Source organism: Capra hircus, chromosome 19 (genome assembly GCF_001704415.2).
Source record: "Capra hircus breed San Clemente chromosome 19, ASM170441v1, whole genome shotgun sequence".
In the NCBI taxonomy this organism is placed as follows: Eukaryota; Metazoa; Chordata; class Mammalia; order Artiodactyla; family Bovidae; genus Capra; species Capra hircus.
In genome coordinates, this window is record NC_030826.1 from 55,444,785 (window position 1) to 55,467,650 (window position 22,866).

At 56.9% G+C, this 22,866-nt stretch overlaps 3 protein-coding genes across 7 annotated transcripts; 2 read left to right on the forward strand and 1 right to left on the reverse strand.

The window, feature by feature from the left end:
* Positions 514-5,032, forward strand: MIF4GD (MIF4G domain containing). 3 transcript variants are annotated; one of them, XM_018063831.1, is made up of 6 exons: positions 514-614; positions 1,851-1,982; positions 3,125-3,234; positions 3,417-3,572; positions 3,669-3,761; positions 4,275-4,895. In XM_018063831.1, the coding sequence occupies exons 2-6, from the start codon at positions 1,901-1,903 to the stop codon at positions 4,500-4,502; spliced, it is 669 nt and encodes a 222-aa protein (XP_017919320.1). In that variant the 5' UTR covers positions 514-614; positions 1,851-1,900; the 3' UTR covers positions 4,503-4,895. The 3 variants fall into 3 exon arrangements, with proteins under 3 accessions (XP_017919320.1, XP_017919318.1, XP_017919319.1); XM_018063829.1 differs by lacking the exon at positions 514-614 and adding an exon at positions 833-945 and having other exon boundaries at positions 4,275-5,032; XM_018063830.1 differs by lacking the exon at positions 514-614 and adding an exon at positions 893-1,050.
* Positions 4,935-8,434, reverse strand: MRPS7 (mitochondrial ribosomal protein S7). The gene is made up of 5 exons (XM_005694143.3): positions 8,113-8,434; positions 7,389-7,580; positions 7,208-7,271; positions 6,668-6,835; positions 4,935-5,573 (listed from the first exon to the last, which is right to left on the reverse strand). Exons 1-5 carry the CDS (start codon positions 8,193-8,195, stop codon positions 5,352-5,354), a joined length of 729 nt encoding a protein of 242 aa, XP_005694200.1. The 5' UTR covers positions 8,196-8,434; the 3' UTR covers positions 4,935-5,351.
* Positions 8,450-22,563, forward strand: GGA3 (golgi associated, gamma adaptin ear containing, ARF binding protein 3). Of its 3 annotated transcripts, none has more exons than XR_001919635.1 (17): positions 8,450-8,546; positions 13,902-13,986; positions 14,113-14,188; positions 15,534-15,632; positions 16,244-16,367; positions 16,528-16,631; positions 16,743-16,823; positions 17,142-17,279; positions 17,860-17,941; positions 18,045-18,161; positions 18,441-18,665; positions 19,012-19,082; positions 19,298-19,593; positions 19,787-19,995; positions 20,357-20,461; positions 20,566-20,676; positions 20,902-22,563. XR_001919635.1 is itself a non-coding variant. In XM_018063824.1 (17 exons), the coding sequence occupies exons 1-17, from the start codon at positions 8,507-8,509 to the stop codon at positions 21,010-21,012; spliced, it is 2,139 nt and encodes a 712-aa protein (XP_017919313.1). In that variant the 5' UTR covers positions 8,450-8,506; the 3' UTR covers positions 21,013-22,563. The 3 variants fall into 3 exon arrangements, 2 of the variants coding, with proteins under 2 accessions (XP_017919313.1, XP_017919314.1); XM_018063824.1 differs by having other exon boundaries at positions 20,292-20,461; XM_018063825.1 differs by having other exon boundaries at positions 8,494-8,546; positions 15,419-15,632; positions 20,292-20,461.

The following is a 22,866-nucleotide window of genomic DNA, read 5'->3' on the forward strand; positions in this document are numbered from 1 at the left end:
TTCTCCAGGCCAGAATACTGGAGTGGGCTGCCTTTTCCTTCTGCAGGGGATCTTTCCCCACCCAGGGACTGAACCTGGGTCTCTTGCATTGCAGGCAGATTCTTTGCCTTCTGAGCCCCCGGGGAAGCTCAACGTCAGGGTCACTCCCAACTCCTGGGGCATCAAAGTTGGCAAACAGACCCCTTTCTCTTGAGCTGGTTCATTGATTGTCAATTTATTTTACCAATATCGTTTGTACTTGGAGTGGGGGGGGGGGGCTTCGTGGAACTCGATCTAGCCCTGAGAGCTTCCTCGCCTTCTCTACCTCGGATGGGGGCGGCGGGCGGGGAGCCAGGGCCTACCCTCTGTGAGGTCCGGCCCCTCCCGCCGACTGCGCTGCCCTCTCACCTTGCTGCCCGCGCCTGTAGCCCGGCTGCGGACCGCGCCCCCCGCAGGCCCCTCCTACGCCGCTGGCCCGGCCCGGCTCCTGACCCCGTTTTAACCTCAGCCCCGGCGTGGGGCGGGGCGCGGTGGGTGCCACTGCTCAGGACTGAGGGCTTCACGCAGGCCGAGGAGCAGGTCCGACCCAGCGCCCGCGAGCCGGCGTGGTCTCGGGCAGGCCCGGGGAGAACGAGGTGAGGAGAGGAAGGGGGCGGTGGGGGCAGGGGTCGCGGGCGTCCTGGGCCGTCGCACGCCGGGAACCTCTGAGCTGGCGCGGCCGGCTGGCGAGGGCAGCGTCGTCGGGGCTCCGGCAGGGGGCGCTCGTGCGCGGTCCCACCCAGGCCCCGCCCCGCCGCCCGAGGCCCCGCCCCACCGCCCGAGGCCCCGCCCCGCCCCTGCGCTAGGAAATGACCTCAGCGGCGGCGAGGCGCCGGCGGCCCAGCCTGCAGCGCCGCGGACCCGGGGCGCGCGCACGATGTCGGCCGAGCGGCCTCCGGGCACGCGGGCGCGGCGCCGACGCGGCAGGTGGGTCCCCGGCTCTCTCGCCACCCCTACAGCTCGCGGGACACCGGACGGCGGGCCCCACTGAGCCGCCGGGAGGGGCGTTCCGGACTTAGGAAAGCTGCCCAGGTCTGGAGACCCTTAAGATCCGCTCCTTTGGCCGGAGGGAGAGGCACCGAGTCCGGAGGGGAAACCCCAGCGGGGACCACCTTTGTGGGTCACGTCGCCGCTCTCCCCTCCTTCAGAAGAAGGCTCAGAATGGAGCTAAGGACTCTTAGCACTGCCCCCTTCTTGAGAAGGGAGGGCCAGGTTTCTGCCCCTCGGGAGGCCAGTTTAGCCAGTCCGTCCCGGGGAGAAACTGGCCGGTACAAGGGGAGTCAAGGCGGCACCCAACCCTCTGGCCGGCCCCAGCCCGGGACTGGGCTTTCTGGGCTGAGGACTCGTTTGACATAAGGGAGAGGGATGGGGAGATGGGGCTTGGAACCGTGCTGGGACAGATGCCCACAGCCTGGAGCCCCGGCCCTCTCTCACTCTCAGGGAGCTGTGGTGGACCAGTCAGTAGCTTCTCGATCGTCTTATACAGGCATGGAAAGTGTCTGATATCCACTCATCCACCCCCTCATCTCAGTGCACCTGACCCCACCCCAGCTTTGGTGTCAGCTGAGAATAACCTTGAGGCAGACTGGAGGACAAACACATTCACCCCTCATCTCTACTCTTGTGTAATCCCAGAGACTATCAGGATTCTTTAACTGAGCAGCAGGTGCCTGGCTGGTGCCCAGTCTCCACCAGAAGCCAAGCTTGGTGGGCGCCCAGCCAACCCCTGAATGCCATGGACTGCCCAGCCCTATCCAGGGCCCATAGGGCTGGGAGCCCTGCCTCCGCGCTCCATGCCTAAGACCTCTCCATTCGCCTCTCCCCCAACCCAGGTGTTGTCCTTAGTCCCACCCCAGTAAAGAGCTCCTGCGGCTGGACAGTCATGGGGGATCCAGGTAAAGAGGAGTATAAAATCCAGTGTTTTGATGCAGAGACCCAGCAGCTGCTGAAGACAGCTCTCAAAGGTGAGCGTGGGGAGCCCCCTGAGCCTGGCTCCACAGCACCAGAGAGGGGACCGGACCGGAGGACTGGGATGACCCTGGGAAGCCACCACCCTCTCCCTTCACTTTCTGAGAGCAGGAGTCCGCAACATAATTCTGGAACTGGAAGACATTTAGGCCAGTATTTGGGAGTATGAATCATAGATCATAGTCACCCCTCAGATAGTAAAGTGTTTTTAAAGTACCCAGGAAAGGAGGGTGAGGCACAGAAAACCCAGTTCCTGCCCCTTAAGTCCTTATGCTGGACCTGGTTTCTGCATTGCTGCAGCCCCTCTCTTGAATATGCAGAGCTGCCTGGCTTGGGACAGAAGATGGAGTGTTCTGCTTGGCAGAGGAGCTCCACTAACTGTCCTGGGCCAAGGCCCTCCCGCAGCACTCAGGACAGAAGTTTGACTCAGCGAACGATTAGCAATGCCTGTAGCGTGCCAAGCTAAGCCTGCAGAGAGGCTCTCCCTGGCCTGCTTTTGTCAGGGGTTCATGTGTGTGTTGTAAGAACACTTTCTTCCGTAAAATGGCTGTCAGTGTCCCATCTTCAACCTAGTGCCAGGAAAAAACGTGTCCTAAAAAAAATGAGCGCTCTTTGACTCTATCAGCCACACAACCCTGTTCTCTTATTGGGTCACCAGGAGGCTTATGGCTGCAGCTGCTCCTGTGTGATGTTTCCTCTGTTTCCTGATCTCTTTATTTGTTTTGGCCGCACTGCATGGTTTGCAGGATTAGTTCCCTGACCAAGGATCGAACCTGTGCTTCCTGCAATGCGGAGGAGAGTCCTAAATACTGGACCTCCGAGGAATTCCCCCTTCTGGTCCTTTCAGTTCAGTCGCTCAGTCGTGTCCAACTCTTTGCGCCCCTATAAACTGCAGCATGCCAGGCCTCCCTGTCCATCACCAACTCCTGGAGTTTACCCAAACTCGTGTCCATTGAGTCGGTGATGGCATCCAACCATCTCATCCTCTGTCGTCCCCTTTTCCTCCTGCCCTCAATCTTTCCCAGCAGTGGAAGTATATAATGGGAGTGCTCGTCAGTGAACACCTCAAATCCTTTAGAAGCAGGTGGAGGCATATATAACTAAGCAGCTCTAGACTCCCCACCTGTCTTTACCCTAGATCCAGGTGCCGTGGACTTGGAGAAAGTGGCCAATGTGATTGTGGACCATTCTCTGCAGGACAGTGTGTTCAGCAAGGAAGCAGGACGCATGTGCCACGCCATCATTCAGGTTGGGTGGGGCTGGCAGAGAAGGGGAGACGCTTTGAGGAAGGTGCTTCTGAAGTGGGCAGAGGCCAGCAGGGCAGAGAGGCGAAGGGCTGGCCTCAGAGGCAGGAGAGGAGGAGGACAGCAGGGAACTAGGCCTGGGAAGCTTGGGCCCCGGGACTGCCCTTTCCTTTCCCTGGCTCACAGGCAGAGAGCAAGCAAGCGGGCCAGAGTGTCTTCCGCCGTGGACTCCTCAACCGGCTGCAGCAGGAGTACCAGACTCGGGAGCAGCTTCGAGCCCGCTCCCTGCAGGGCTGGGTCTGCTACGTCACCTTTATCTGCAACATCTTTGACTACCTGAGGGTGAGGCCCCGCCAGCCACACCCTGTGCAGCAGAGGCAGCCCACCTGTCTCCTGCGCCACTAAGCCAGTGCTCTGGGCCCTGCTCTCCCCCCGCAGGTGAACAACATGCCTATGATGGCCCTGGTGAACCCCGTCTACGACTGCCTCTTCCGGCTGGCCCAGCCCGACAGCCTGAGCAAGGAGGAGGAGGTGAGTGGCCCCGGCACCGAAGACTGTGGAGATGGGCTCAACTCGGAATGCCTGCCCCTGTCCATGGAGACTTTCACTTGTGGGGCAGGAACCTGGTGGGGGTGTTCATGGCCTGTCAGGGTTACAGGACAAAGTCTGGGATTTACCCAGAACACAGCGCAGCTAGAACCTCCTGGTTCAGAGGCTGTGTTCCCAGTAGGAAAGCAACTGTGGATACTTGTGGCCCAGAAACTAAACTGGGGCGGGGGGGCGTTGGGGGGGGGGAGTGGGATTGAGAAGCAGTTTGGGGACGGGGCCTGCGTCCACCTGGCCCAGGTGACAGATCTGAGGCAAGTCTTTGAGCTTGTTCCTTTCACGTGAGGCAGAGACAGTGCCCACCGGGTCGTGTGAGGATGAATCGGGGGAAACGTGCACAGGCCAAGCCTGGAGCCTGGCACACAGCGAGCGCTCAGTAAATGGCTGCTCTGTGTGACGGAGGGCCGTGTCTGGGGTCACCTCCCGCTGCCCCTGCAGGTGGACTGCCTGGTGCTGCAGCTGCATCGGGTCGGGGAGCAGCTGGAGAAGATGAACGGGCAGCGCATGGATGAGCTCTTTGTCCTGATCCGGGATGGCTTCCTGCTCCCAGCCGGCCTCAGCTCCCTGGCCCAGCTGCTGCTGCTGGAGATCATCGAGTTCCGGGCAGCCGGCTGGAAGACCACCCCAGCTGCCCACAAGTATTACTACAGCGAGGTCTCTGACTAGGCCTCCAGGCTTCCTCCCCAGTGGCGCCGGCCTTTCTTCTGCCCACCTTCCAACCTGGCAGCGGAGTCTTCACCTCTGCCAAAGACTTCTTCCCTTCCAGACTCAAGAGCGCCTGAGATGATTCCCACTTAATGCAGCGGTCCTGCCCTGAGCACCTTCTCTCTGATTCCAGGATTGCGGAAGGCAGGCATACCTGCTCCACAGTCCCAACAGCCTTTCTCTCCCCTCACCGCTGACCTGGGCAACTCCCGACAAGCATTGCCCTGTGGAACCATCAGTGCAATAGCTATCTTGGTACCTGTTTCCCCATCTGTAAAATGGGTGCCCAGAGCCATTGGTGGGGACACTTAGGGATATCAAAGGGGACGAGCAGAGTCACACCAGAAACTGCTTTTTATACATTCTGTACAAGGACCACTTTAGAACCGAGCGTATTTTCTCCAGTTGGTTTTAATGAATCGTAATACCACATCACGTGTTACACCAGCTCAGGACGAGAATTTTCTAATAAACTCTTTCTGATACTAAAACTGCTTCTTTTCGTATCACCCAAAGGTCCACCCCAAGCTGAAGGAAAAGAAGGCTGGGTGAGCCCTAGGTTTCTTAGGAGGAAATCCAACTTGATATGCCCCCTCTTTCCAAGGAGATGGGACAGGGAGAGCGAGTTCCAGCCCCCAAAGAAAGGACGAACAGGCAGTAAACACGCGGCTCCGTCCTTGGTAGGCGGCCCGCCTGCCCGGAAGAGGGAACGGTACCCTTAACACACAGGCGTTCTGCAGCGTGGCAGCGGCTCACGCTGTTTTTGGCAGCAGAGTGCGCTGCCGTCTTCCCGGACCCTCTGCCCACACTCTACCACCAGCGGTAGTGGGCCAGCGCGCGGTTGGCCTCGGCCATCTTGTGCATGTCGTGCTTTCTCTTGATCACAGGGCCGCGGTTGTAGAAAGCCTCCAGCAGCTCCTGAGACAGCTTCTCCGGCATCAGCATCCGCCGGGGCTTCTTCTCCCTGCACTCAGTGATCATCCATTTCATGGCCAGGAAGCGGCGACGCCGGTCAGCCAGCGGCACAGGGACCTGGGCAAGACAGGACAGGGGCAAGTTAGGCTGAGAACTGGCCAGGACTGCAGCCTCCTTCCTGCCAGAGCTCCGATAAGTAGCCACATGTCCACTCAGGGCCAGCCCTGGCAAGGGTGCTGGGGAGGAGGGCCTGACTGCTCCTCTCTGAGCTTCTCTCACCCCTGGCTGGCCTCAGTGCAGCAGACATCATAGGCATTCATCAAACAAATGCTCCTTGAGCACTGGCCTCTTTCACCTCTAAAGGGAGTTCAGCCAAGTTGATAAAAGCACCACTGGGAAAAGCCCTGTCAGCTGGCATGACTTAGCCAATACAGATCATGAACACCTAGAAACAGGTCCCTCTTGTCCCAAGAATCATTTACCAAGCCCCTACTATGTGCCAGGTACTGTGGCAGACCCTAGGGACACAGGCATTGAGAAAGTCTTTACCCTGTGAGGTTTACACTGAAAAAAGAAAGACAAAACAAATATATATTTTTTTAAAAAAGGAAAGAACACCCACTTATGACAATGAAGTATTAAATGCTAGCTTCCCTGGTGGCTCACACGGTAAAGCCACCTTCGCCTGCAACGCAGAAGACCCGAGTTCAATCCCTGGGTCAGGAAGATCTGGAGAAGGAAATGGCAACCCACTTCCAATATCCTTGGCTGGAGAATCCCATGGAGAGAAGAGTAGGGCAAGTCCCAGTCCATGGGGTCGCAAAGTCGGATATAACTAATCGACTAACACTTCACCTAGTTCAGTTAAACAGTGATGAAGCATCAGTCAAACACTATGTTAGACACTGATGTACAAAGATGAGATATAAACATAGCTCCTCACCATCAGAAACTTATACTTTGGAACACAGAATGCTGGACAGAAGGGGCAATGGGGGAAGTACTGTGGGCCTTCTAAAGAGGTCATGTAGATAATTTTTTGGCTCTTCCATCTTCTGCCTGTAATCTTTATACCATGGGACTGAGATGAAAAGACCTTGGCACTCTGCAGTCCCAAGAAAGCTATCAATCTTGGCCCAACTCTAAATACCCCCCTCTACCCCCACCATTTCACACATGAGCAGCCCTGCTTTCCCACCCTGACCACTCACCTGGTAGAAATGGCCCCCCTTGAGAATGGGTACCAGCCCAATCACAGGCTCACAGTTTTTCAGTGCTTGATGGAAGATGGTGTAAGGGTTGCGTTCAATGGTTGCCTGTTCCTCTGCAGAAGCAGCATGGTACTTCTCAAACTGCTTCCTTTTCACAGCTTCCAGGGTCTGCAAAGGGATACAGTGGAAGAGGATACCCCAGGGTCCCTAAAGGGTTCACCCAGCTGGGCTAGGACCCTGTCCTTTATTCCCATCATCCTGTTCTTCTTCTATAGCTGCCCAGCTATTCCTTTAGTACTTCTGAAACAAAAACCCTGGACTAGGACAGAAGAATGAGTGAAGATTTGTAATGTGGGGCTGGGGGATGGCAGTGCTTGACTCCAGTAGGACTTCTTAAAGCCTCCACTCCCACACATAAATACAGAGAAACTCTGTACTTTCAATGACAGGTACAGAATCCATTGTTTTTTGTCTTAAGATGAAAGAGCCAAACACAAAGCTATGGGGAAAACAAAGATGACAGAGAGAGGTACTGTTTACCTGTGTCATGAGGGATCTGGCCAGTATTTTGTTTCCTCCTTTCATCATCATATTGGTGAATTTACTTTAAGAAAAAAAGATGTTTAGGTTCCCGAGGCTGTCACAAAATCCTTACTGTAGATCCTTCCGCCTTCCCCCGTATAGTCCCACTCTGTGGAACAACAGTTTGTTTTCTGCTAACCTGATCACTGGGTCTTCAAACACAGAGCATGTTTTCGTGGCTGGGGCAGCTTTAATCACCTGAGTCTTCCTGAGCTCCCGCTCATACGTCTCCTCCTCAGTCAGCTGGGCCAAGGGCTTGCGGTAATATTCCTTGTCAGTCTGGGGATCCTGGTACTCAGGGCCATAGCGGCTCCACCTCACCTGCACTAGCCTGGGGTGGGGGGAAGAGGAAGAGGAGGGCAAAAGCTGACTCAAGTGAAAAGGCTTGACTTAACAATAGGCGTGTATGCCAAACCGCCGCCAAGCGAGCAGCGAGGAGATCGCCAGCCATAGCTCAGCTGCAGTAATTCTTGTCCCAAGAGGTAGGAGGATCTCCCCTAAAGAGGCCGGGAAAGTCTGCTCCTCAAGTGCCTACAGTAAGGACAAGCTCCTGAACTTCAGAATATAGACAATCCGCCTATGCATCTCTCCCCGCCCCCCTCACCTCCCAGCAAAGAAAATCCCAGTTCTGAATTCTTCAACAAGATCGCACTTTCATTTCCAAGTGAGAATTCCTCAGGCAGGGAGCTACTACTAAGCTTTCAAACTCACGGAGAGGGTTAAAGAGGATTGGACTCATTTATCCCGGCCTCCCAGGCTCTCTCCAGGTCCCTGCGAGGCTTGCCTGTGGCCCCCTCTTTTCCTCCCTAGCAGGTCTCTCCGTGAAGACCCAAGAGGACTCCCAGCTGCCGCCACCCTCTCACCCTGGAAGCCGCAAAGCAGCTCTCCGCACGCCGAGACCCAAGCCGGACCACCCTAGCGCAACCTTCACCGTGGGGGCAGCCATCTTGGCTGCCAGCAGGACCCCACGGAGACTGCCCTTGGCGTGCCTGACCGAGTGACTAAAGACGGGGGAAAAGAGCTACAAGGTCCTAGCTCTGCGCATCACCCTGTTAATCTGGGCCTGAAGAGTCTCTCACTCCGAGGTCTAAGGCGGAGAGTCAGAAAGGAAACGTTCGCCCTCGCATTATCCGTCGCAGCCTGGCAAGATCCTAGACGGCGGCGCTTGGTCTTCTCCTATGCAGGCCCCGCCCCGGCCCGTCTCTCTCAGGTTCTCGCGAGGTTTGAGGCCTCTGGGCCGGCCCGGGCGGCTGCAATATGGCGGAGGCGGAAGGGGAGACTCTGGAGTCCTGGCTGAGTGAGTATCCGCGGCCGAGTCTGTTCGCGCTCGAGCCTCCCCTCTCCCCAGCCCTCGGCTGCCTCCCCGGCCCTGCGGTGGCGCCGCCCGGCAGCCCGCGCCAAGCCTCGCACGCGCCACGAGCGCCCCGGGATCGCGCCCGTTCCTCAGCTCGGCGGTCCGGCCCGTGCTCTCTGAGTCGCGGCGCCTCCTCTCGCTCCTGCGCGCTGCCCGAAAGCGACAGCCAAGTGCTTCGGGATGACATGCATAGGCGTTTTGGGGAAGCTGTGGTGGGGCCGCGCAAGGCCGTGACTCTGGGACCCCTGCGCTCTTCCGACGCAGGGGAAAGCTCCGAACTGGGGCTGAAACTCCGGGAGCGGTGGGTGGTGCTGAGCATACCCACATAGCTTCAGAATTTTGACCGTGTATTCCAGTAGAAGTGACTGCTTCGCGCAGGCTGAATGTTTGAGGTGAAAATAATCCAGAGAGAGAGGAAAAAAAGTACTTTTCCCTGCGGTAACCGAAGCATGATGAAAGCTCTGTTGGGGGACCCTTCTCCCCACCCCCTGCATGTCTTAACGAGTCATTCGTTGGTAAACTACTCAGCCAAGCTGAGAGACGCAGCCCGATATTGTAGTTATTGCGGCCTATTGCTATGATCGCTCATTTATATTGCTGTGAGGAAATACAGGTTAACTTTAGCAGGTTGCATTTGGCTGAAGGGTTAGTACGTTGAGTTTACTAAGTATGGGCTAGAGGAGGTCCCTGGAGCCCTGTTTAAGTGAAGACAAATTGGGCAGGGTGACAAGACAGGCTGGAGCGGAGGCGCTGCCTTGTGCATTGTCAGTTACTTACTAGAGCCTGCAGCCTCTTGAGGGGTGATGCCCGTTTCCTCCAATTGCCTGAGTCCCCTTGATAAGAAACCCTGTTCAGGTGGTTGAATGCAGGTTACATTTGCAAGGTCTGCAGTTGCAGGCAGGTCACAGCCTTCTGTGTATATGGAACTGTTCTCCCAGGAGCTCAGAGTGCTCCAAAGACGTTCATTTATCAAGAATCCTAGCAAAGTAGGTACTGGTGTCACAGTGTCACAAGAGGACACCTTGGCTCTAGTCAGCTCACTTGCCCAGAGCCACCAACTGGATATAAATACTCTGGAATTGGTTCCATTTAGAGATGTTAATGGAGAATTCGTAGAAATTTAAATGACCTCAGCTGAGTCTAATAGGCTAGGTTTAGAGTTTAGACCTGTTTTTGAGGGAGAGTGGAGATGGTGATGGGGGAGAGGGAAGGTATCTGTAGAGACTAGAGCTGAGACTGGCCTTTGGCCCTTTCCTGTTACTTAGACTGACGTTTTGGGCAGGTCTCAGGTCTCCCCGCCTCTCCCCCAGTTCTGCTCCCAGAGCCCTTCTGCTCAGTCAGGTCATTGCACTGCTGTCCCCCTGCCTCGCTGCGACTTCCTGGCATTCTTGCTTGCTTCTGTCAGCTGGATGTTCTTGAGCCACCAACACACATTCCTCTCCTTTCCTGAAAGCCCTGTTCCCCTTTACATGCTTTGAAACCCATCCCAGCATCTCCTTCCCCACAAACCATCTCTTGATGACTTCAGCCTTCTCTAAAGTCCTGTCATTACTGCAGTTAATCAGTGCTTAATGAATACCTGCTGTGTGAGGTGTTAACGAAAACTAAGTTCAAAGTCTTTGCCTTCAGTTTGATGATAGTGGTGCTGGAGTGGATAAAGCATTTTTTAAGTAAAAAAGCAGGAACCGTAAATGCTAAAATACAGACAGTTTATTTTGGGAAATTGGGGATAAGTAAAATGGGAGATGGTTCTCCGAGTGGGGAGATGGCACTCAAGCTAGGCCTTAAAGAATGGGAAAATAGGCTAAGAAAACAGCAGACAGTGGTGTGGAGGGAGCAGGCCATGTTTGGGCACACAGTAACAGACGTTTGATTCAAGCAGGGCGTTCCTGTGGGAACATGGGAGAGGAAGCTGGGAAGAGCCAAACTCTGGACTGGCTCCAATTCCACCCGAAGAAGTCTGTGTCTCCAGTTAAGGGATTCCCATTAATACTGTACCTGTTAAGTCAGTGTTCTGGGAAGGTTCCTATAGGTGTTTTACATAGGATGGATTGGAGCAGAAGTTCTGGAATCAAGTGAGAAATCAGGAGGTCAGGGCAGGAGTAAGAAAACAATTTTTAAAAGACACTGGGGTTTCCCAGGTGGCTCAGTGGTAAAAAAAAATCTGCCTACCAATGCAGGAGAGGCAAGAGACTCAGGTTTGATCCCTGGGTCAGGAAGATCTCTTAGAGTACAAGATGGCAACCAATTCCAGTATTCTTGCCTGGAAAATTCCATGGACAAAGGAGCCTGGTGGGCTGCAGTCTGTGGGGTTGCAAAGAGTCGGACATAACTGAGTGACTGAGCACAACACACAAAAAGACATTGAGGTGAATTCTCTGGCAGGTCAGTGGTTAGGACTCTGCACTTTAACTGCCGAGGGCCAGGGCTCAGCCTTGAGGGGAAAAAACGTAGTAAAGACATGGAGAAGGAAGAGATTGCTAAGTCTGCTAAGTCACTTCAGTCATGTCTAACTGTGTGCAACCCCACAGACGGCAGCCCACCAGGCTCCCTTGTCCCTGGGGTTCTCCAGGCAAGAACACTGGAGTGGGTTGCCATTTCCTTCTCCAATGCATGAAAGTGAAAAGTGAAAGTGAAGTCGCTCAGTCGTGTCCGACTCTTAGCGACCCCATGGACTGCAGCCTACCAGGCTCCTCCGTCCATGGGATTTTCCAGGCAAGAGTACTGGAGTGGGCTGCCATTGCCTTCTCCAAATGAAAATGGATGAGGAGAGGGAAGAAGGAGCCTTCAGACCTGGGTACCTGGGTGGGGGCAAAAGGAGCTTTGGAATGGTGGCACCATTTATAGAAATAGGGAAGTCAGGGAGGAGAAATGATGAGTGTTTTTAGACTCGTTTCTGCACCAGATGAGCACTTAAAATTCCCGTCTTGTTTTGCTCTGGTTGTTTCCTCACGTGCTGCATTAACCTCCTCAAGGGTAGGGTCCGAATCTTGTACTTTTCCTGTGGTTCCTCCAGGGCCTGACTTGTCTGCTTAGTTTTCTGTGGCTGTTTAACAAAAGACTTGGGGGTTGACTAAGTCTCCTTGATTCAAGACCTTCGCACTAAAGTTTGACCCTTGACTTCCCCTCCATCCTTATCCTTGCTATGTGGAACTTGTCACTGGACTGTTTGAGCCGTGTTGGGGCAGGGTGGCCATTGCTGTTCCCCTCCCTTCTGGACCAGAGGTCCCACGACAGTCACAGCTAGTTGAAAATGAGAGCTGGATGTATAGAGGCAGAGACACAGACTAGCATAAGACTTTCAACAGAGACCCCAAAATAGAAACCTGGAGCCCAGAGGGGCCGTTCTGGAAGGCAAGATCTACAGGGGAGGCTCCGGCGTCACCTCCGTTGCAGGTGAAGGGGAACGTTGAGTGGGTGGTGGGTGTGTGCATCTGCCGGGAGGCGGTGAGCAGGCGGAGTGCCTGAGTCACCCCAAGTTATCTCCAGAGGTTCTTGCAGTTTTATGGGTGACTGAGGTCTGCTGTCTCAGCTGGCTGGAGAGTGGGGGGAGATACTCAGAATTGGGGCGAACCGTGGCTGAAACCACGGCTTTGTGTTCATGTGTAGGCCGAGAGCTCCCTGCGGGTTTGCGGTAGAAAAGTCATTGGGGGACAGGAAGTGGGATTCTCGAGCTGTTGAACGAAAATGAGAAGTAGGTGGGAGCGTTCCTGAAATCAGAAATGGAGTCGTGGCAGCTCCAGGCAGGACACATTTTTGGTGAACGCCCGTGGCTTTGTGTCTGTGTGTGGGGAGGGGAGGGGCTGTGCACCTGTCCCCTGTGTCTGTGACATCTTTTCCAGTGGCAAACAGTGGAAGGCGTGTGACTGCTCCCAAAATGATTGTAGTGACAGGGGCAGGTATGGCTCCTCAAACCATCTTATTTTTGTATCCCACACCCTCTTAATGTCATATGAGAATCTCAAATGCTAGGGATTAGTAACAAAGCCATGCTGACACCTGAGAAAATTTTAGGCACCTGGTGGGGGAGACTCAGGGCTTCTCTGGAGGGTGACAGCCAGTAGGTCCCTGTGGCAACAAACAGTCCCTCTGGATAGAATTAATCTCCCTTCCCTCCAAGCATGACATTTTCAAGGGCCTGCTAATTCTCTTTTCAAGACTGAGGACTGACATCTCTCTTTTCCCCCAAATATGATCCTAAACCACCAGAATTTTCTGGCCTCCAGAGCAGAAAAGCTGCCCCGCACGCACAGTGCTGGACACTGCAGGTCTTCCCTCGGCCACTGGGTGGCGCCTGCTGCCTTGTGATGCCTGTTGAGGGGCGGGGGATGGGGCTGGCTAGGAGTCCCTGTTAGGATTTGAGCGTGGAGCTAGTGATTTTTAACATTAGGAAAAGGGAAGTAAAGAAACACAGTCACGAGTAATCAGAATTCAGGAACCTCTAACATCACCCCTTGTTGGGAAAGGCTTTTTCAAGGCCCTCACTCTGCTTTTGGCCCTGGTGGAAATCTGCTGGAGGAGCCTGGACTTAAAAAAGGATACACGCCTTCAGTCTTCCATTTGTTTTCTGAACCTGAAGCCCTAAATTTAGCACACAGCTTGAGAGTGCTTTCTGGAAGAGGCTGACTCCAAGATCTGAATCAGAGATGGGAATGCATTTAACCACTCTCAGCTGGGGCCGTCCTCTCTAAGCACAGGATCTGGGCATGATGGAGAAGAGACGACACACGACAAGTGTTAGGAGACTTGGCATTTACCTCCTGGAGTTTAAACCCTGGGACACCCTCTTCGGTGCTTGTCTTTGTCCTTGATCGTGGAAGACCATTTAAACTGAGGGATGCTGCTTACTCAAGCTTAGGTTCTGTTTCTGTGACCCCATGGACAGACAGCACAATTTGTGCTTAGAGGGCTCAGTAAACGTCGTTAGCTTACCTTAAAATGAGAAGCTTCAGATTTGTTTTCTTTTTTGTTTGTAACTTTCAGAATACTGGACAGAAAGCGATATTTGTAGGGAATTCGGTAGTGGTCCGGGGTTAAGACTCTGCTCTGTCACTGCTTAGGGCCCAGGTTCAATTCCTGGTCAGGGAACTAAGATCCTAGAAGTCATGCGGCACAACTAGAAAAAAGTTTTTTTTTTAAGTATTTGTATTTGAGTTGCTGTCTGACTGAATTATTGAGTCTTCTCCATTAGAGAAGAAATCATCACATCAGTGCCTTAAAAATGTGAGGAAAACCTTCCATGGTGTCCTCCTTGCTCTCTGTAACAACTAGTTGTCGTCTTCTTCGTTCTCTCCCCAGATAAAGCCACCAATCCTTCTAATCGCCAGGAAGACTGGGAATACATAATTGGCTTTTGTGATCAGATCAACAAGGAGCTTGAAGGGTGAGTCTCAAACTGGTAGGGGGCAGGTGAGAGATGGTTGACTGGGAAAGTGAAAAACTGGCGAAGGAGGGCTGGCCAGGTGGCCGAGGGGCAGCGTCCTGAAGGTGTGGTTTTGCTGGTCTCTAGGCCACAGATCGCCGTCCGACTGCTGGCCCATAAGATCCAGTCTCCGCAGGAATGGGAGGCGGTCCAGGCCCTGACGGTAGGTTTTTCTTGCTGGTGATGGATCTTCACGAGTCCGCTGGGATCTGTGAGGGGGTCATGGCTCACGCCCTCGGCCAGCTGAGCATCCTGGATACAAACTAGACTTACCTGGACCTTGCACAGTCAGTTGTTCCACAAACACGTGTGCCCCGTGCCAGGCCCAAGCATCACGGGTGACTGAGTGTGAACACGAGGTCTGATGGGAGAAGCAGAGAGGCCAAGGCAGAGGGGTAGTGGCCGTGGGCCCCGGGTGGGGCGCAGAGAGGCTGACAGAGCTGTCTTGCCAGGTAAGAGCTGGCCAAGTGTAATTTGTCCTGTAGCTAAAAATGATGCGGGTCACTAGTGAAGGCATCACCCCAGTGGGCAGATCTTAGCGTTTATTCAGACTCGGGGGATTCAGAGCTGAGTGCGGTGTTGAGGCGCCTCCGGGCTTTCCCCTAAGCCAGGATGCCGGGGTTCTCTCCTGACTCCCTTTAGCTCCTGGAAGGGCGGGAGGGGGTCGGTGGGGAAAGGCGCTTAGCCTGCACGCATGCTTGTGCCGTGCGCTCCGCAGAGCGAAGGCTTCATTGACCCTGGCCCTCCAGCGGGGGCAGCTCTGTCCCCCAGGCACCCTGGGCAGCGTCTGGAGACACTGTTGCTGGTCACAGGTCGGGGGGTGCTGCTGGCATCTACGTGCGTGGAGCCTGGGGTGCTGCTGAGTATTCTGTAGCACCCAGGACAGGCTCCCAGAAAAAGTGATTGGCCCAGAACGTCTGTAGTAGTGTGATTGAAAATCCCCGATTTACAAAGATGGACGCTGGGGCAGGGGGCACCACTTGGGTGGTGCGCTCCTTGGCATAAACTCAGGTGCTAGGCCCCACAGCAGCACCTGAGAACTTGAGGCCCCAGAGGGAGATCAATGGGGCTCAGTGCGGGAAAATAGCATGTCCGTCTTAGATGAAGAAAACAGAATTGAAACATCCTCTCCGGCCTGCCCAACATGTTGATCAGCTTGTGGAAAGAGCCCTGGACCCTGAATCAGAGGAGCATGTGGTCTCTGCCTCCATCTCCTTACCTGTGAAGCCCGAGGGCAGGATCTGCAGGCAGGCCACCTCCAGGGGTGACCGTCTGACTGTCTCGTTATCTGGGCTTCAGTGTTTTTTACTTTAGTTTCTGCTGAGCTTCCCCAGAGGGGTTTGCACCTTGAGGGACTCTTCTGTGAGTAATCCCACTGCCTGATGTCCCCCAGGGCTGCCTCTTCTGGTTAGGTCCTTCCTCGGGCGAGTATGTGTGCAGTGCCGCCAGCGTGTGGGGTCTGGCCGAGCGCCAGGTCCTGGTCTGAGCACCTGGCCTCTGTGCTCCAGGTGCTGGAAGCCTGCATGAAGAACTGCGGGAGGAGGTTCCATAACGAAGTGGGGAAGTTCCGGTTTTTGAATGAGCTGATCAAAGTCGTCTCTCCGAAGGTCAGTCGGTGGCAGTTCTGATTCTCAGAACTTCTTTTGTGTTCCTCCCTGGTCCCGCCTCACCGGCTTTCACCACGCGGACCAGCGCCTCCACGGGGTCGGGGTTCCCTGGGTCCTGTGCTCAGAGGACGCCGTGCTGAGGGTGGACGTGCACACAGGGACGTCTCTGCCGCCCTCCCGGCCTCAGTGCACCCACTGATGGGGCTTCCGCAACAGCAGCCACTGTTCCTCGCCGTGCTCACGCGGCCGCCCTCGTCTCTCGACCACGGCCACACACTAGTGTCGCTTCAGCTCTGGGCACACGCTTACGGCAGAGGGGACACTTCTTCATAGTGAAGGCATTCTTGTTCACTCCTTCGGGAGAAAGTGCAGTTGTGTGTCTGGCCTGTTGTGCGTGAATACAGTGATGAGTTCCCGGCCTCCTTCCTGAGCGGAGTCTGTGCCCCATGGATGCCGCTCCCCTCCCCCATGCCGGCTCACACCCACGGGTCTGGAGGCGGCTTGGGGACTGCAGCCAGTTAGCAGCCATTTGATTGCTGTGAGCACAGCCTCCCTCTGTCTCTGCCTCCAGGCTGCACACACTCAGCTTTCCCATTTCTTTTGCTCCTTAGTACCTGGGGGACAGGGTGTCTGAGAAAGTGAAGACCAAGGTTATTGAGCTGCTTTATAGCTGGACGTTGGCCCTGCCGGAAGAATCAAAGATCAAGGATGCCTACCACATGTTGAAGAGACAGGGTATGCGGATGTCTGCCCAAGCAGGGGCCGCTGGGCTGGGCTTTGAGGGGCTGAGATGTGTGCGGCCTGCAGGCCTGGTCCCGGGGCCCCCCCCCTTGCTGTGTGGGAAAGGGTGCCAGGGCGGCCCAGCCTGTGCGACCACTGCTCCATCCCCTTTCAGGCATCGTGCATTCCGACCCGCTGATCTCTGTGGACAGGACGCTGATCCCGTCTCCACCGCCTCGTCCCAAAAACCCTGTTTTTGATGATGAGGAGAAATCCAAGGTAAAGTCCTCGATGGGGCGTGGGCTCACTCAGCACCAGGCTGCACTCAGTTCCTGTGTGTTCCCCGGGGGGTGCTGCCGTCCCTCCGCCTCTGATGCCCTCTTCTTCCAGCTTTTAGCCAAGCTATTGAAAAGCAAAAACCCAGATGACCTACAGGAGGCCAACAAGCTCATCAAGTCCATGGTGAAGGAGGTGGGTGGGCCCTGAGCCCTGGGGAGGAGCCCATGGCCCCAGAGCAGCGGTCCCTTCCCCTGTCCCCAGGGCTCACCCACACGTGGGAGCAGGAGTCGTGCGGCCAGGCTTGGGGGTAGGCGGGCTGCTGCTTTGAAAGAAGAGCTGTCGATTGGGTCTGAGGCCAGTGGTTCCAAGAATCACGTGTTGAAAGCAGCTTCCGTGGGGCGGGCCTTGGCCCGCGTGTCCCCTGGGCAGGTGTGCACCCTCCCTGGCGGGGTTTTGGGGGGCAGTGGGCCAAGTCCAGCTGAGCTCTCGCTCCTTGGTCCTCTGGCGCAGGATGAGGCGCGGGTCCAGAAGGTGACCGAGCGTCTGCACACCTTAGAGGAGGTCGATAACAGCGTGAAGCTGCTTGGTGAGATGCTTCGTCACTATAGCAGAGAGGGTTCTGCGGAGGCAGACAAGGAGCTCATGAAGGTAGGCCCCAAGAGAGGGCGTTCCTGCCCCGAGACGCTGCTACACACCTGGCAGTCATCCTCTGCCAGCAGCCAGACCGGGAGGGGTGGTGCCCCCAAGTGCCCATGAGCTGTGGCTGACTCGTTCCATGCCCCCTCCGTCTGCGTGGCTCTGCAGATCCGCCTCGGGGGGCACCCCTGCTCTCCACCTTGCCTTCTGCCTGGGGACGCTTGGGCAGAGAAAGGCCCACCCTGGTTCCCTGATGTGCTCCTCCGTCCTCGGTCACATAGAGACTCTGAATTCTGAGGCATATGCCAGGCCGGGAGTGGGAAGGGACCTGCTGTCCTGGCAGCCTCTCCGCCTGAGCAGGTGTTTTGTGACTCAGAGTGGCCGAGGCTGGCAGCAGGAAGACGTGTGTGCAGAGCCTGACTCTGCCAGGAGCTGACCTGATACCAGGGGAGCCGGGACTCTGGTGTGGATGCTGGGTTAGGTGATATGGGTAAAGTGTGGTACCACCTAACACATGTACCAGGGGAGCCGGAACTTGGTGGCGTGGATGGTGATCTAGCAGCTTGAGTTTTCCTCTCTGGGTCTCTATTAGGAGCTGTTTGATCGATGTGAGAACAAGAGGCGGGCGTTATTCAAACTCGCCAGTGAGACCGAGGACAGTGACAATAGTTTAGGTGAGTGGACTGGGAAGGGTGGTTGGGGGGTGACCCGGGGATTTAGATGTGTGTGGTGGGGGCATTGTCAGGCCGGGAGTGACAGATTTCTCTCCGGTACTAGGGGACATCTTACAGGCCAGTGACAACCTCTCCCGGGTCATCAACTCTTATAAGACAGTCGTTGAAGGGCAGGTTGTCAACGGTGAGGTGGTGACCTCAGCCAGTCCCGACTCGGAAGGTAAAGTGTTCTGGTTCCCCACTCCCTCCAGAGCAGCCTGGGTCCCCGGTGCAGGGTGACCCTGTATCAGCGCACGGGCCTGAGGGGACTCTGAGCCCCCCAAGCCCCTCCTGGGAGGTCACACAGGGTCTCCCCCACCTGCCGTCTCCACCAGCTCTTCACCACTGCCCGGACAGGTGCTTTGGGAGGTGGCCAGAGGCTGTGCTCAGGGTCCTTCTCCCCCTGCGCAGTCCAGGAGGGGCCCCCAGTGATTCCTGTCCTCTTCTGTTATCCATCCAGGAAACCAAGGCACTCTCATCGACCTTGCGGAGGTGGAGGTGCCGAGCGGCCCGCCCCCAGCACTGGCCCCCACCCCTGCCGGCTCGGGCATCCCTGTCCTCCCTCCGCCACCCCAGGCCTCAGGCCCTGGCCGCAGCCACTCACCCGGCCAGCCTGAGGCCCCCCCAGGGCCCAGCAGCACGAGCAACGCCCTCAGCCTGCTGGATGAGGAGCTGCTCTGCTTGGGTGCGTCCTGTAGGGGGCTTCCCGGGGCTTCTGGGGCCTCAGTGAGGAGAGGTGCTGGGGTGGGGAGGCCCGAGGGGGACCCTGCGTGCTTAGCAAGGGTGGGAAGGAGGGCCCAGGGCAGTGTCCTCTGGTGGACATCCTGTGTGCCTGTGCTCCCCCTTCCTCAGCAGGCGCCCCCTGCAGCATAAAGACAGAAGAGGGTCCATTCCCTTCCAGAAGCTACAGGGGACGCCTTGTCACCCTTGGGCGGCCTGGTGGTTACGGGTGGCCCTCCCTCAGGTGAGGTGGGGCTGGGGCTGCCCCAGCCCAGAGCCTCTTCCACCACAGCCGTCTTCTCTGTCCTCAGGCCTCACCGACCTGGCACCCAGTGCTCCTCCCGCCAAGGCAGCTGGGAACAGCCAGTGGCCCCTGCTCCAGGTGGGGGCGGGCGCCGTGTTGCCTCCACTTCCCAGCCTTGTCCTGGCCCTGGGCACCATCCTGCACACAGCGCTTTGCGCGCCCTATCCATAGGACGGCTGCTCTTGCAGAGGGCTCAGCCCAGCCCCCAGGAACAGCGTGGGGGGTGGGCTGGGTGGAGAGCCTGCAGCCTTCACCACCTGCAGGGCCCCCTCACTCCCACTTTCATTCCCCAGAGCGAGCGGTCGGACCTGGACTTCTTCAGCCCCAAACCTGGGCCAGGAGCCTGTAGCCCCACAGATGGGCCTCTCCTCCAGCCCTCGGTGGCCCCCGCAGGCAGTTCCCAGGCCCTGGTGGCCCCAGCTGGCGTTCCTGCCCCCAAAGCCAGCCCCTTCTTGTTCTCCACTGGCCTGGCCCCAGCTCTGGCCCCAAAGGCTGAGCCCATCGCCCCTGGGCACCGTGGTTCCGCTTTGGGCGACAGCACCCTGCACCAGCTGGATGTCCTCGACCAGCTTCTTGAGGAGGCCAAAGTGTAATGAGTGGGAGAGGGGCGCTGGGGAGGCAGCCCCAGGGGGTTGTGGGAGTTCCCTCTCAGTCTGGTGGGTCAGCTGGAATCTAGAAGTGGGATGAGGGGAGAGCCAGCTCTAGTCTGGGGGTGCCTGTGCGGGACGGTCAGCAGCTCTGCCTGGTCTTCAACATGCCTTGTCCTCCTTCCTGCTGCCCAGGACCTCGGGCCTGGTGAAACCCGCCACCTCCAGCTGCTTCCCGGGCACTGCCGCCCCCTCTCTGCTCCCCAGTGGCGCCTCCACTCGGCCTCTCCTCCCCTTCTCCGCGGGGCCCGGCAGCCCTCTCTTCCAGGCCCAGGGCAGCCCCGTGAAGGGGCCCGAGCTCTCCCTGGCCAGTGTCCACGTGCCCCTGGAGTCTATCAAGCCTAGTAGGTGTTGGAGGCTTGGGGTGAGGGGCGGGGTTCCCAGCCTGCAGGTGTGTGGGCCGCATGGCAAGGGACGGGTGGGTCCAGGCTTTTCTTGCCAGAGTCCCTGAGAGCCACACGCGGCCCTCCCTACCGTGTCGCAGTCTGTGCTTGTCCCCGCTGTGCACTCGGGAGGTTCTTCCCAGGCTCCTTCAGGAGCTTCCTGGTCCCGGGGTCGCCGTGCCCTCCCGCCTGGCTGCGGTGCTTTGTCTCAGGCCCGCCTCTCCCCCCGCCCTCACCTGCCCCGTTCTTACACACAGGCAGTGCCCTTCCTGTGACAGCCTATGATAAAAACGGCTTCCGCATCCTCTTCCATTTTGCCAAGGAGTGTCCTCCAGGACGGCCTGATGTGCTGGTGGTGGTGGTGTCCATGCTGAATACGGCTCCCTTGCCCATCAAGAGCATCGTGCTGCAGGCCGCAGTGCCCAAGGTATCCTCGCTCCCTGGGGCCTCTTCCTGCACCCGCATGTCCACACCCCGTTCCACCTCAAGGGCACCTGCCATCTCTTCAAAGGAGCCTCTCTCTCTCTCTAGTCGATGAAAGTGAAGTTGCAGCCACCCTCTGGGACAGAACTCTCTCCTTTCAGCCCCATCCAGCCACCTGCAGCCATCACGCAGGTCATGCTGCTGGCCAACCCACTGAAGGTGAGCTGGAGCTGGGGACCCCTGAAAGCCCCAGCTGCCCGAGACTGGACGCCCACGTCCACTGCCTCCCAGCCTGGACTGTTACTGCTTCTCCCACGTCCCTTTTCCACTCTGGCCCAAAGGCCAAGTGAGGATGGGGTGGTAGGAGCAGGGCGTGTCCCCTGCACAGAAGCGCCCCAAGGGTGTCAGAGAAGGGGTGTCTGACGCGCGGCCCCTCTGCTGCAGGAGAAGGCGAGGCTTCGGTACAGGCTGACCTTTGCCTTGGGGGAGCAGCTGAGCACCGAGGTGGGTGAGGTGGACCAGTTCCCCCCCGTGGAGCAGTGGGGGAACCTATAACCCCAGAGGACACGTGTTGGCTGCACTTTGGAGCCCAGGCAGGCTACCCTGAGAGGGGAGGCTCTCCAGGCCTGGTCTTCCTTCACATCCTAACCGCTGTGCTTAAGAGCTTTGATGTGGAATGGGCCCTGCCGAGCCGCTGCTGTGATCTCTCTTCCTTCGGCCCCCAGAAGGACCTGTTTTTATCTACCTGTGTGACTTGAAGTGGCCACATACATCAGGAGTGGGGAGTGGCCCCAGGTGCCACCCCCTCTCCCCAGCACCTCCCGGCCCGGGACATGGCCCCAAGGCTGGAGTGGGTTTTCCCCTTGCGCTGGCATCCTCTGATGCAGAGACTCAGGGCCCTCCTTCAGGACCACGTCCTCACATCCCCAGTTCTCAGCCCTGCTGCTACCCAGGCTTCCCCTTGGCAGGCTCCTGGGAGGAGGGCACAGCCCACAGCTCCCGCACGGCCCTGGACCCAGAGCAGGGCGCTGGTGCTGCTGGATCGCCACTCCTGCCCTCTGTGGGCAGCACGACCCTGGAACGGCCACGAGGAGTTGTGCTGGGCCCTGGCGGCGGCAGGCTGTGTCCCATGGACATCACAGTAGGATGAGGAACTGCAGCTGCTAGAAGTAGAACTTGGCCTTGCGGCAGCCTAAACCACAACCAGGAAAGGAAATGGAAGAGCAGTGTTGCGCCTTCTCCGGAAGCAGATGCCCAGCACTCTCCGGGAAAAGGGTGCCTCCTGCTGCGGGAACAGGCCATCTCTCTCACTCACTACCTCTTGCTTGGCGTGGAGCACACCGCCGTGCTGCCCTCACGCCTCTGAGGGGAGGATAGCACCCCGTGTCCTGGTTTGGCCCCCTCCTCCTACCAGCTGGCCTGCAGGGTGGCTCGCGGTTGGGAATAGGCGGCCTCAGGAGCAGGCGCATTGCACTAAACTTACGTCCTTACCTGCTGCCCAGAAACCCTGAGTGTCCCCAGCTGCCGAGGGGCACTGTCAGCGATATGTTGGGTCTGGAGGTGGTGAGATTAGGGGCCTTGCTTGAATCGAGTCACCAGGCCCTATTGCTTCAACAGTGCTCCATCCACTGGCTACAGCTGGGCCGGGGAGTCCAGGCTTCACAGGGCGACAGGCAGGTAAGACCCAGCCGCTGGGGAATGAGCATGTGGCTCACCTGCGCTCAGCTGGATGAGCCAGAGCCAGCTCCAGGGAGAGGCAGCCCTGACACCTCCCTGCTCTTGCCAGGCTTCCTTAATCAAGAGGCCATCGCCCCCTCCCCTCATCAGCAAGCAGGTTTCACTGCTTTGTAAAGACAGACAAAAGAAAGTGAATCCATTTCACTCCTTAAGGAGTAAATCCAAGAGCTCTCCAGAGATGGGCTGCTGCAGCCCTGGGAAGCTCTGTGGGACTACTACACGGAATGTACCTTTACAATAAGCTTTAGGCTTTAGTTATTTATGAGTGTTACTTGTTACTATTGAGGTCACTTCGTGACAAAAAACTACTGGATACATCAGCTGCTTCCCTTGTTTTGCTGCATGTTAAATAAAACCATTTTTGCCCTATTTGGAATCTTTCTAATACAGATACCTGTCACCCCAGTGTGGGGAAAGGTGCCACTTGGGAATTCCAGACGTAGGCAGGCAGGCAGCTATGCCGGTGCCACCTGAGGTTTCTGTTAAAAGATGAGTTCCTAGACTTTCCTGTTTTAAAGAAGATAACCAGCCAAGGAGAAAGATGAGGGGAAGGGCTAGTTAGGGAGTTCGGGATGGACATGTGCACACTGCTGTATTTAAGAGATAACCAACAAAGAACCTGTACAGCACAGGGAACTCTACTCAATGTCACTGTGATGGGGCAGCCTGGGT

Excerpts from the sequence above, each read along its gene's own strand:
- GGA3 (XM_018063824.1), top strand. The coding sequence starts at position 8,507 with ATGGCGGAGGCGGAAGGGGAGACTCTGGAGTCCTGGCTGA. Across the intron at positions 8,547-13,901 it reads GACTCTGGAGTCCTGGCTGA|ATAAAGCCACCAATCCTTCT; the intron begins GTGAGTATCCGC and ends TTCTCTCCCCAG. Across the intron at positions 18,666-19,011 it reads TGAGGAGCTGCTCTGCTTGG|GCCTCACCGACCTGGCACCC; the intron begins GTGCGTCCTGTA and ends CTCTGTCCTCAG.
- MRPS7 (XM_005694143.3), bottom strand. The coding sequence starts at position 8,195 with ATGGCTGCCCCCACGGTGAAGGTTGCGCTAGGGTGGTCCGGCTTGGGT. Across the intron at positions 7,272-7,388 it reads TTTGAAGACCCAGTGATCAG|TAAATTCACCAATATGATGA; the intron begins GTTAGCAGAAAA and ends TTTTTCTTAAAG. Across the intron at positions 6,836-7,207 it reads CCAGATCCCTCATGACACAG|ACCCTGGAAGCTGTGAAAAG; the intron begins GTAAACAGTACC and ends ATCCCTTTGCAG.
- MIF4GD (XM_018063831.1), top strand. The coding sequence starts at position 1,901 with ATGGGGGATCCAGGTAAAGAGGAGTATAAAATCCAGTGTTTTGATGCA. Across the intron at positions 1,983-3,124 it reads GCTGAAGACAGCTCTCAAAG|ATCCAGGTGCCGTGGACTTG; the intron begins GTGAGCGTGGGG and ends TCTTTACCCTAG. Across the intron at positions 3,762-4,274 it reads GCCTGAGCAAGGAGGAGGAG|GTGGACTGCCTGGTGCTGCA; the intron begins GTGAGTGGCCCC and ends CTGCCCCTGCAG.